General features: G+C 33.5%; 1 protein-coding gene across 2 annotated transcripts in view; it reads right to left on the bottom strand.

Moving 5' to 3' along the window:
• Nucleotides 1-12,006, bottom strand: part of LOC105487684 (gamma-aminobutyric acid type A receptor subunit gamma1) — an 86,407-nt gene that overhangs the window by 35,029 nt on the left and 39,372 nt on the right. For both annotated transcript variants that reach the window (XM_071093652.1, XM_011751222.3), the window contains exon 3: nucleotides 8,507-8,574. In XM_071093652.1, coding sequence (XP_070949753.1) covers nucleotides 8,507-8,509 — 3 coding nt within the window. In that variant the 5' untranslated portion in view covers nucleotides 8,510-8,574. The remainder of the gene's footprint in view (nucleotides 1-8,506; nucleotides 8,575-12,006) is intronic.

The following is a 12,006-nucleotide window of genomic DNA, read 5'->3' as shown; positions in this document are numbered from 1 at the left end:
AAGAGCAGCTGGTGTTAGTTCAAATTCATTGTCAATCTAAGACGAAAACCTTTACTACATTATTTTAAGCCTTTGCTGTTCTAGATGTAAAAATAGCACATTGAATAAGGGATAAGGTATTGTCTTTTAATTACACACATAATTTTAAATAATTTCCAGATAATCAATATAACAAATACTAAATATATCCAAAGTATGCATAATAGTAAGAGTAATGTGTAGTACAAAGAACACTGACTGGATGGAATGGGAAAATTTTGTCATAATTCTGAGATTTACTAGAGTAGGATGCTGACCAAGTCACTTATACACTCTTACTGGCAAAATGTGGGCACAAGGCAAGATCGTAATTACTATCCTAACTGAATACCCTTGATTTCTTTCTCTTGCCTAATTGCCCTAGCCAGAACTTCCAACACTATGTTGAATAGGAGTGGTGAGAGAGGGCATCCCTGTCTTGTGCCAGTTTTCAAAGGGAATTTTTCCAGTTTTTGCCCATTCAGTATGATATTGGCTGTGGGTTTGTCATAAATAGCTCTTATGATTTTGAGGTACGTTCCATCAATACCAAATTTATTGAGCGTTTTTAGCATGAAGGGCTGTTGAATTTTGTCAAAAGCCTTTTCTGCATCTATTGAGATAATCATGTGGTTCTTGTCTTTGGTTCTGTTTATATGTTGGATTATGTTTATTGATTTGCGTATGTTGAACCAGCCTTGCATCCCAGGGATGAAGCCCACTTGATCATGGTGGATAAGCTTTTTGATGTGTTGCTGAATCCGGTTTGCCAGTATTTTATTGAGGATTTTTGCATCGATGTTCATCAGGGATATTGGTCTAATGCTGCTATAAAGACACATGCACACGTATGTTTATTGCAGCACTATTCACAATAGCAAAGACTTGGAATCAACCCAAATGTCCATCAGTGACAGATTGGATTAAGAAAATGTGGCACATATACACCATGGAATACTATGCATCCATCAAAAAGGATGAGTTTGGGTCCTTTGTAGGGACATGGATGCAGCTGGAAACCATCATTCTTAGCAAACTATCACAAGAACAGAAAACCAAACACCGCATGTTCTCACTCATAGGTGGGAACTGAACAATGAGAACACTTGGACTCAGGAAGGGGAACATCACACACCGGGGCCTATCATGGGGAGGGCGGAGGGGGGAGGGATTTCATTGGGAGTTATACCTGATGTAAATGATGAGTTGATGGGTGCAGCACACCAACATGGCACAAGTATACATATGTAACAAACTTGCACGTTATGCACATGTACCCTACAACTTAAAGTATAATAATAATAAATAAATTAAAAGAAAAAAAAATACTTTCAGTCTGTAAGTACCATTGGTACCTTCCTTTAATCCTGCCTAATCCCTACTAAATTTATAGGTGAAAATGGCTTGGACTAGTAACCTCCAAACCTGGTTGACTAGAATTCTCTGATAAGCATTCTCACAATTCTTTTTATTAATTTTAATTTCTAATTTTATTTTTAACATTTTATTTTAAAATTTTACTTAAAATTTTATTTTAAAAAATTAGAGGCAAGAGCTCACTCTGTTGCCCAGGCTGGTTTTGAACTCCTGAGCACAAGTGATCCTCCTGCTTCGGCCTCCTGAAGTGCTAGGAATACAGGCGTGAGCCACTGTGCCCAGCCAGCATTTTCAAAATTCAACGTGCAACTAATATATGTAGCTCTACACAATTTTACAATGTAATCTCCTAACATGAAAAAATATGAACTGCCTAAATGTGCCTTAGGTCATATTAATATATGTGTGTGTGTGTGTGTGTGTGTGTGTGTGTGTGTGTGTGTGTGTATGCTAAATTACTTTTTCTTAGATATGTATGTACGTTTTCTTAGATATATATGTTTTTATATTATTATGTGTGTTTTTATATTATTAGCAAAGTCACTCTTCTCTGATTAATAAATGTGTAAATAAAGGTGTAAAAAATTAGGAATCATAAGAGTATGTTTGAATCAGCTATAACATGTGAGATTTGGAATAGTGACTTGGAGCAGCCGGTTAAAGGCCAAAAACCAAGTTTTAAGTACATTTATGATAGTCATGAGCTGAAGCAAACTAGACATTCATTTTGTCAGAACATTGGCAACAAACCTACCCTGAGGACAGAATTACCAAGCAGTACATTCTAAAACACTATGATTGCTAACCCATAAAAAACTAAAAAAAAATAGTAACCAATTCAAGACTGTCTACCTTGAGGTATCTATCTTGAAGTGTCAAAAAATTCAAACAATTTTTGAATTTGTTTTCTAAAAATTCAAAATTTTCACTTTCAATATTTGACCAAAATCTATGAGAGGTCTAGGGTATGTATACACATAGCCTGAAGAAATAATAATGGTGGCTAAAATATTTAATAATAATATTACTCAATTACAGCAAATTGGAAATATTCCACATGTAAAATAATTCATTACTAAATAATATGCATTTAATTAATTTTTTAAAAGTAATGACACAGTATAACACATAGAAAAACATAATGTTATAAAATAGTGAGGTTAAAAAAGCATTGGGTAAAACGGTTACGATCATAACAATGGTGACCACTAGATATAATATTTCAGTATATTTTAAATTTTTTCTTTTATCTAAGTTAAATTTCTAATTTTCCCAGATTGAGTATGTATTACTTTTATAATAAAAAACTCTTTTTATGGAAAACATTTTTAGAAGAAAATAGCATTAGGATCACCATTTACAATTTAAAATATGTATAGATTCGTACACAGCATTTTTCCTGCCTTTTCCCTTCTGTCTTGGTCTAATTTGCATTTTTAGTCATCTTCCCTGCTAGGTTTTATGCTCTTCTGAAGAGAGGATGACATATCTTTTCCGATATCTTTTTTAACAATGAACCAATTGTCACTATAATAAATGGTAAATAAATATACGACAGACAAATGAAACAATGAAATATATATATAATTGTATTTGAATTAAGAAATAAAATTATTTTGATAATTTTTAGAGATTCTAAGGTCAATTTAACATTAAGGTTGGATACTTGACCATTTCACTTAAATGAATGAAAAATGATTATTACTAGGCCGGGCGCGGTGGCTCAAGCCTGTAATCCCAGCACTTTGGGAGGCCGAGACGGGCGGATCACGAGGTCAGGAGATCGAGACCATCCTGGCTAACACGGTGAAACCCCGTCTCTACTAAAAAATACAAAAAACTAGCCGGGCGAGGTGGCGGGCGCCTGTAGTCCCAGCTACTCGGGAGGCTGAGGCAGGAGAATGGCGGGAACCCGGGAGGCGGAGCTTGCAGTGAGCTGAGATCCGGCCACAGCACTCCGGCCTGGGCGACAGAGCGAGACTCCCTCTCAAAAAAACAGAGAAAAAAAAAAAAAAAAAAAAAGAAAAAAAGAAAAATGATTATTACTGAGAAAAATCCCTTATTTACATTCTATAATAAATAATAATTGTGACTTCTGTAGCTCTACATACGTTTTTGTTTAAAAAGATATTTTTTCCTTGTGTAGAGAGCAATTAGATTTTTGTTTTCTGTTAAAAAAATTCTGAAAATGGACATTCCTGTTACATATTTCTGCGCAGGCCAGAAAGAAAGCATTCTGTCATTTGCTAAGTTTGCCTGATCCTCTTTGCCTACTGCTCACCCTCTTGTAGTCCTCTCCAGCAGGCAGTTATTTTGAAGCACAGCCCAGGTGACTTCCCAGCTCCTTTTTAAATTGTCGTCTTCGTAGCTGGTGCCCTTGTTCCTCAGCCCTGTCTCCATTACTAAGACAAATCAGAATTTCCAGCAGGAAGATCCTGTCCTGTTTCAATTCCCAGCAGGAAGATTCTATCCAGTTTCAGAACTATATTCTAGGACTGTGTGACATATCACTCTTGCAGTTAGAAAATATTTAAATTAACTTCTGCAGGTGAGAACTGGGATCTAAGTAGTTTTTATTAGTTGTTCCTTGTCCCTTACTTTCAAAGTATCCATATTAGTCATCTCTTAATATTGGATTATATAAGGGTATACCAGTTCCTACAATTAAATTCATGTCCAAATTATACCTGGAATTTTTAGTTGTAGCTACTTTTGTACTTACTAATCTTATGCTGTAGCCTCCTGTTAGATACCCATAATATCATCTTGAATTTCCTGGAGCTCTTACTGATTTTGATTTGGCTTTAAAGAATTGCTATGGCCCTTGAGTGTTGTACTTGCTAGTCAGAGGGCAGTCAACATCGTGAGATATTTACTCAGAAGAGTAAAGATACATAATTTCCCCCAAATCTGAAAAGTTATGAGGTTATAACTATTTTATCTAATAATCTCTAGTAACATATTCTTCACTTCAATTCTGATTGCATATTTTTGTTCTGCTTATATTGAAGATAGTTTTAATCAAACCATATATAAAATTGAACAGCTTCTTTCCAAGTTACTCTATTTTCCCCGTCTTCATTAGTGCATCTGTTACTCATTTTGACTGTAAAAAGAAAAGCATATTCCATTGTAGAATAATGTCATTTTAAGCATTATTCAGAAATCTATGGAAATGCTATTTTATGTATCTAAGTTTAAAAAGAAACACCCATTTTGCAGCAAAACAAATTTTGGCTAACTTAAAAAATTAAACTAATATATTAATTTTGTTTCTTACTAGTAAATTAAATTACATGAGTACTTAAGGCAGTGACACCCTCTTGCTTTCTTAATTATGCTTAAATCTGCTTCCTCAATTACACTCACATTCAAAACAATTTTGCTCATTTTATGAAAAGTGAATTCTAATTTCCCTGCATTGTTTAGTTAAAATAATCTTCTACATAACCTATTTCTTATTCATCCCTAGTATTACAATGCTTTTCTTTTTAATAAACATTATCAAGTGTTCCGTGGGGTTCTTTTATTTATTTATTTTCACCTGTTTTAGTATCACTAGTTTCAATAGTAATTTTATTTAATTAAGTTTTTTTTAAATGATCACTGTTGAAGGGTGTAAGTGTGTAATTTGCTCCACTGGGGAAACTAAATCGTTAATACATTAATCTTTTATATAGGAAGATCATTGTAGAAGCCTGTTGATAGTCATTCTTGTCAAAGTGTTTCTAGAATACTAATATATCCTTGAATCGTGTTTCTCTTTACTTTAATGACCATGTTTTTATTTAATGCATTCATGCAAATTGAAAACATAATCCCCAAACAAAAAATATACAATTCAGGAAAATGCAGATTTTCCCATATGCTCAGTCTTATTTTCTCTAGGCGTTGGTTACTTAGAAACTAAACATTACAATATTCCACCACAAAAAATAACATTTTAGCAATGTATTACTTTATGAAATCTGATATTTGCATATTGTTAAAAAAATGCAACGTATTACACATATATATTAAAAGTTTTCTGTTTGTAAAAATCAATTGATTATATGCTAATTTGTTTTGGGTAGAACTAATACTAAAAAGATTTGTTGAAACTGCCTCTTCCCTTAGTTTCCACAGCATTGTTTTGTCACTTTCTTGTCAACCTTGATGTTTCATTTACTATCTCAGCTTCGTCACTTTCTTGTCAACCTTGATGTTTCATTTACTATCTCAGCTTTGTCTTTCAGGTCCTTAAATACATGCGTTCCCTAAGGTCTGCTATTTGTTTCTTTGTTCTTCTCTTTTCACTTTAAGGCTGTTTTCCCCATCTCACAGAGGTTTGGCAAATTCCTGACAAAGATTTGGCCCCAGCCTCGACTTTTCCCTGAATGTTAGCCCCTAATTTAAAACTAACTTCTAGGTCAATCTTTTGGAACATTACTTTATCCTCTCAAATTCAATTTTATCCACAGCCAGTTCATATTTGCTTGTACTAAGGTGACAAAGATGTCACTTATGGCATGGCTAAAATGTTGTCACTACAATAATCAGCGCAGACAGCTGTAAAAGTTAATGAGAGTCATGTGAAGATTGCATCAAGTAAGAGAAAAACTGAGTGTGACTGTCACACCAGAGGAGTGAGCAGACATAGGTAACCGTTAGGCATACCAGAAAGGTTCCCCAGCTGTAAAGCAATAAAACCTGTAATAAAGAGAAGACTTAACTGTTGTAATATTGAATAGCTAAAATGAAGAAGAAAATCAGCAAAATACTTGAGAACTATCTTTAGATGTCTTACGGGCTGAATGGTGTTACCCCCTAAATTCGTATGTTGAAGACTTAATCCCAAGAACTTCAGAATGTGACTACATTTAAAGGCAGGGCCTTTAAAGTCAACATGCAGCTTTTAGGGTGGGCCCTAATACAATATGACTTGTGATAAGAAGAGAAAAGTTAGATACACAAAGAGACACCAGGGATGCACAGACACAGAGAAAAGACCATGTGAGGACATGGTGAGAAAGCAGCTGTCTGCAAGCCAATGAGATAGACCTAAGAAGAAACCAAACCATCCAAGGCTTTGATCTTGGACCTCTGGCCTCAATATCTGCAAGAAATAGATTGTTGTTGTTTAAGCCACCAGTCTGTGCTACTTTTTTGTGGCAACCCTAGCCAACTAATACCAAAGGCAAAAGCGAAGGAGAGGAGTACAAGACGTTATTGAATGCATTCAACGGGACTCAGTAGTCTGACTCACAGAAATGGGATCATTAGCGTTTGGAACTGAACATTGTAAAGTCTTTTTTAAAATAATGCCTGTTGCTTATATTGGCATTGTTAATTTTGTTCTTCATTAGTAATAAAATACTATTTATTCTATGTATATAACATAAAGAATGAATATTACACATTCTCAATTTTTATTCTAAATTGTTCTGTCTTGATATTTTCTCATATTCTCTCTCCCTTCCTTATTTCTCTTCTTCTCTCCTCTACCTTCTCTACCCCCATACTCTTATCTCATCTTCTAAGCCATGTTTCTCAAAATAGTAGTTTATAAAATTAAATCTACATTCCCACTCACTCCCTAGCTCCCAGAAATCAGCACTTGACTATATGACTATCCCTGAAAGAACCATATATAGTCTCAGGGCTCCATGGCAAAAAGTTTGGACATGAGGCCACTTTTGAAGATGAAGGAGGGATGTACAATCCAGTTGTTATCCCTTTCCTGCCTTCGCCATTCCAACTGAATTTCTCCTAACAAAGATAATTAACACCACCTACTTGCCAATGCCAGTTATCACAATCTAATCCATTTTATTGTATTCTCATGTGCATTTGTAATTCATTATGATTCCCTCCTTCTTTATCGTCTTTACTCTCTCAGATTTTGTAATACCATCTTCTCTCATTTTTGCTCCTACCCTTCTGACTTTTCTGAATATGTCCCCTTTCTGTGCTTCTCTTTCTGGCAACTATATTTCATATACATTCATCTCATTACACCATCTGGTCCTCAGATCTGCGATCGTCTTAATCTGAATCTTCTCTTAGATCATCTCACACATTCTTGATGTCTTAAGCTTTATTATATTCTTCTTGTCTTCTTTCTCTTTCTCATCTACATCTATATTTTGTGCTAACATCTTCCCTGATAGCAGATCTATAAGGCAAAATGCTGCTGGACAGTTCCTCCCGAATGCACCATGAGGATTTGGGGCACATAAGCCTACACTGTATTCCTACGTGGGATAATAACTCTACCATCTTCAAAGTATCTTCGTTTCTACACCTTGGAGCCAGGTTACACATAATAAGTCACCAAATTCTCAAAAAATTACCTATTTTTTTTAATGCATTATTGTCATGTCCAGCTTGATTGCAACTGCAGTAAGTAAGCCCTTGAAGATCTCTTGTCCGGACTAATACAATAAACTGTAATGGGTCTCTGTAACCCTAACTTGGACTCTTACCTCCATCTTCTATATTACTATAAGAGAAATGTATTAAGCAATGTAAATCTGCCTTTGACACTCCCCTGGTAAAATATTTCCTGTCATTTCTCTTATCCCAAGGGATATCATTTATACATAATACAATTTACAAGCTTCCTATTACAATGGCTTACAAGACTGTCCTTCAATATCCCTGTTGCCTCAATTTCTTACTTTGCACTTTGTATTCCAGTAACATCAAATTGCTGGAAGTTCCCCTGATCTTATGAGGCTGTTTCATTCCTCTGTGACTTTATGCATGCTGCTTTCTCTGCCAGTAAGTCCTTTGTTTTCTCTCTCTGATTGACTACTTTCCCCTCAGGCTTTCTGATTTTTTTCTTTCCAGATTTCTTCAGGGACCTCTTCTTGGTGGATCAGATGATAATCTGTTATGCCCTTGCATAGTTCTACCAAACACAGCACATTGGAATAACAAGACACAGATTCTTAGATACAGGTGTAGTTTAGCTCCAGTTGCCAATACCTGGCACAAAGTAATTGTACATGTTGATCTGAATTCATTCAGAATTAAGTATAAAAAATTACTCATATACAAATTCTATTTTGGAGGTATACACTTGAGAGATCTCAATGGCAGATAATTATTTTTAATATTTCTTACTCACCATATTAATTGGATCAACTGGTCCAATGCTGTTTACATAAACATCAGTTTCAATTACTGTGGGCCTCACTGCAAAATACCAACAAGAAGAATGGTCAAAGATATGATTAGACATTGTTTTAAATAAATCTTATTTTTAAAGAAATCTTAATAACTACTTACATCTTACCATTTCAATCATAAAACATATTTTATTATGAAATGTGAAAATGTAGCCATTATAAAAACAATCTTTACATTTTGCAGATCAGTCACAGATAATTATATAGAGATAAAGCACATTAGATAATGCAGAAAAATGACCTTGTAGACTGAAAGTTTCTGTTATTGTGGCATGTTTTTAGTCATTCATGCTCAGTTATCTTTTTCAAACTTCATCCATGTTTCCTATATGACAGGGTACTTCTCACTCATAATCGCAACGCTGTGATTGACCAGGCAAGGTGTACTTATTCTTTAAATACACACACAAGTCTGCCAGACTGAATATCTACTCAGTCTCAGTCTCCAGATCTTGGCATTTTTCAATCTGACAGAGCCCTCAAGCTACCAAACGTCAGTGAAAAATGTGAAGCATTTTGCAAAACAATGTCTATCAAATTTTAGAATAATATTTTTACCCCTTGCAATTAAAAATACACTTAATAAAACACACGACACTTACATAGTTTGTTTTTCCTCAAGCAAAAATTTTATTATATGGCATACATATTTAATAACACAGATTTAATTTTAGTATACAAAACTATGTTTCTAGATCTACACAATACTTGAAAATGCAATTCCTTTGCTAGCCATCAATTAGATATCTTAAATAAAAGTAGGTCATACGGTTTATGGAAGGTTTTACAATGTAACGTAGACTGATGACTTCTGAGATGAGTTGCTTTAACTGTTTCTAATTTGTTTCTGACTAGCTATGAATTATAGCCAATAAATATAAAATTAAGCTAATTATAGTTAGATTAACAGAATGATTTTTATGAAAGTCAATTAAAAACAAGACAATAGATTTATTAGTTCCATTTGTAAGTATATTGATTATCACTTATAAGTGATTATAACTGATATAAACAATATACCATTCTTATATAATAAGACTTTTTTTTTCAGTTAAACTGATAAATCAGCAAATGTCAAGTGCCTACTTTTATTTTACATACTCAAAGCTGAACATTGTCTACATTGAGAGAGAAATTGTTCCTGGGACAATTTTCTTTAGAGTATAAATGTTTTCTACATTTATGATGTCGAAGGTTATAGATATAAGTTAACTGTCTTGGTTTCCTGATATCAACGTTTCTTAGCCAATTATAAGATAAACATATACGTTAGAGAAACATTAACTTTGGCATTTTGGCATGAGTTACATAGAACGAGAGACACTGAAGTATTTTATGATGTGCATACAGCAAGTGCACCCAGAATGAGACAAAAGAAGAATCACATCAGTAAGTCCAATACTGCTACTAATATAGATGATACTTAGTTAATAATTGTTAAATATGTATTTGAAAGCTCTGACAAATCTTTTTGAGTTATTCTGTTTTCCATTTTGTAAACTTGACATGCTATTTGATCTGATCCTTGACTCTGCAGCACCAACCCACAAAGACGAATAAACCGGAAAGTAGACTAAAATATTTCGTATTAGTTTTGAAATCATGACTGGTGACATGCTTTAAAATATAATTAAGAAAAAAACCCAGAAATCTGTAATGGCTTCTTAATAATGACTCATTGTTGCTTTGATTCATAGTATGAACAATACTTACGAGTAATATTACATAAATATTCACTTCTTGGAAATGACTAAGTAATCTTTCTTAGTACTATCATTTTCTCAATCCAAAGTTTATTCAATTGCAAGATATGAGTGATGTTCAAAAACTAAAATATTATATTTTAATTTAAAACTAGAAAAATAAAACTAACAGAGAATTGTCATTCCAGACTCTAAATAACATCTTGAAAGTAAGCACAGACTATGTTTAATTCATCAATACACATGGAGATTAAAGATCTCTTTTTTGCAATAGCATAACAATGCATGGGAAAACCATGTACTGCCACGGCAAATCACACACACACACACACACACACACACACATATATGTGTGTGTGAAGGCAGGTAGAGATGGCACTGGATTATTTTTGCAAGGTTTCTTTCTGTGCTGTTATTCTAAGAACTTTGCTTTAAGTTGCTCCACAGGATATAAGTAGATATTTTCCCAGTGGGAGTCAGTATATAGAAAGAATAGAGGTTCAGGGCAATTTAAAGACCATCCAGAAAATAGAAACAGGTAGAAAAATTTAAAATTTTAAAAAGAGAAAAGCAGTGTGATCAATGAAGTTTCCGCATTCAAATTCCAAGTAGCAAAGGCAATAATTAGGAGAGCCAAATGTAGAGGTGGGTAATTGGTATATCAGTGAGAAAAGATAAACTACAATAGATTTTAAAAATATTTTCTTTCTAATTGATTTTAATCATGCTTTCTTGGACACACTATTCTAATTTAACTAAGATACCTTTAGCAGATTATGTAGATTTTCGGTCACTTTTGTATATTAAAATTAATTTAGGTCAATTAAAAACTCTAATCCTGTAGAGTTTTATAGGTTTTCTTACTGTCACAGAATAGGCCTTAAAAAAGAGAAATAGTCACACTTATTCAGATATTGAAGTTATCATACATAATTTTTTTCTTTATTTTATGTTATATAAATTTTACTTCAAATTTAAATATTTCATTCAACCGAGTATATTATTGTTCGTAAATGACATACGTACAATTCCAAGAAAGAAAGCAACCACCTAGGTGAGCACTCTTACACAACTGGTTGTTTTTGGACCGTCTTCTGGTCCTTGCCCATATACAGATTACTTTTTATCTAACTACTCAAATTTCTATGAATATTTTCTTTTATTGTGAAAGCTAGTGTTTTTTGTTGTTGTTGTTGTTGTTGTTTTTAAGAAAACAAAGGAATAAAAGAATGGCTACTCCATAGGCAGAGCAGCCTCTATGAAGATCTTCTGAAAGTTTATTCAGGGAGACAACTGTTTTTATCTGCAAATAATCACTTCTCATAAATGTACCAACTGTTTCCTTCAACTGATACATTCATGAGAGATATGAGTGTATAATTTTTCTTCTAGTAATATCCCTGTCTGGTTTAGTTATCAGGATTTTGCTGGTTTAATAAAATGAGTGGAGTATCCTTTCTCTATTTCTTTGAAAGAATTTGTGTAAGACTTATAGTAGTTCTTTCTTCTATATTTTTTGAAATTCACCAGTGAAGCAACAAAAATGTAGTATTATTTCTGAACTGAATCATCCTTCTGTGAATATGTTATTGAGACAATTGGGAAGTGGGGCCAAGTATTCACTGGTAGTAACATATCAATATTATCTTCCTGGTTTTGATTATTGTATCATGCTTATATAAGGTTGAAATAATATAAGTATATTCTCTGACCACAACGAAGTTAAAATAGAAATT

This window comes from Macaca nemestrina, chromosome 3, assembly GCF_043159975.1.
Source record: "Macaca nemestrina isolate mMacNem1 chromosome 3, mMacNem.hap1, whole genome shotgun sequence".
Lineage (NCBI taxonomy): Eukaryota > Metazoa > Chordata > Mammalia > Primates > Cercopithecidae > Macaca > Macaca nemestrina.
This window is presented reverse-complemented; position numbering and strand designations above follow the sequence as displayed.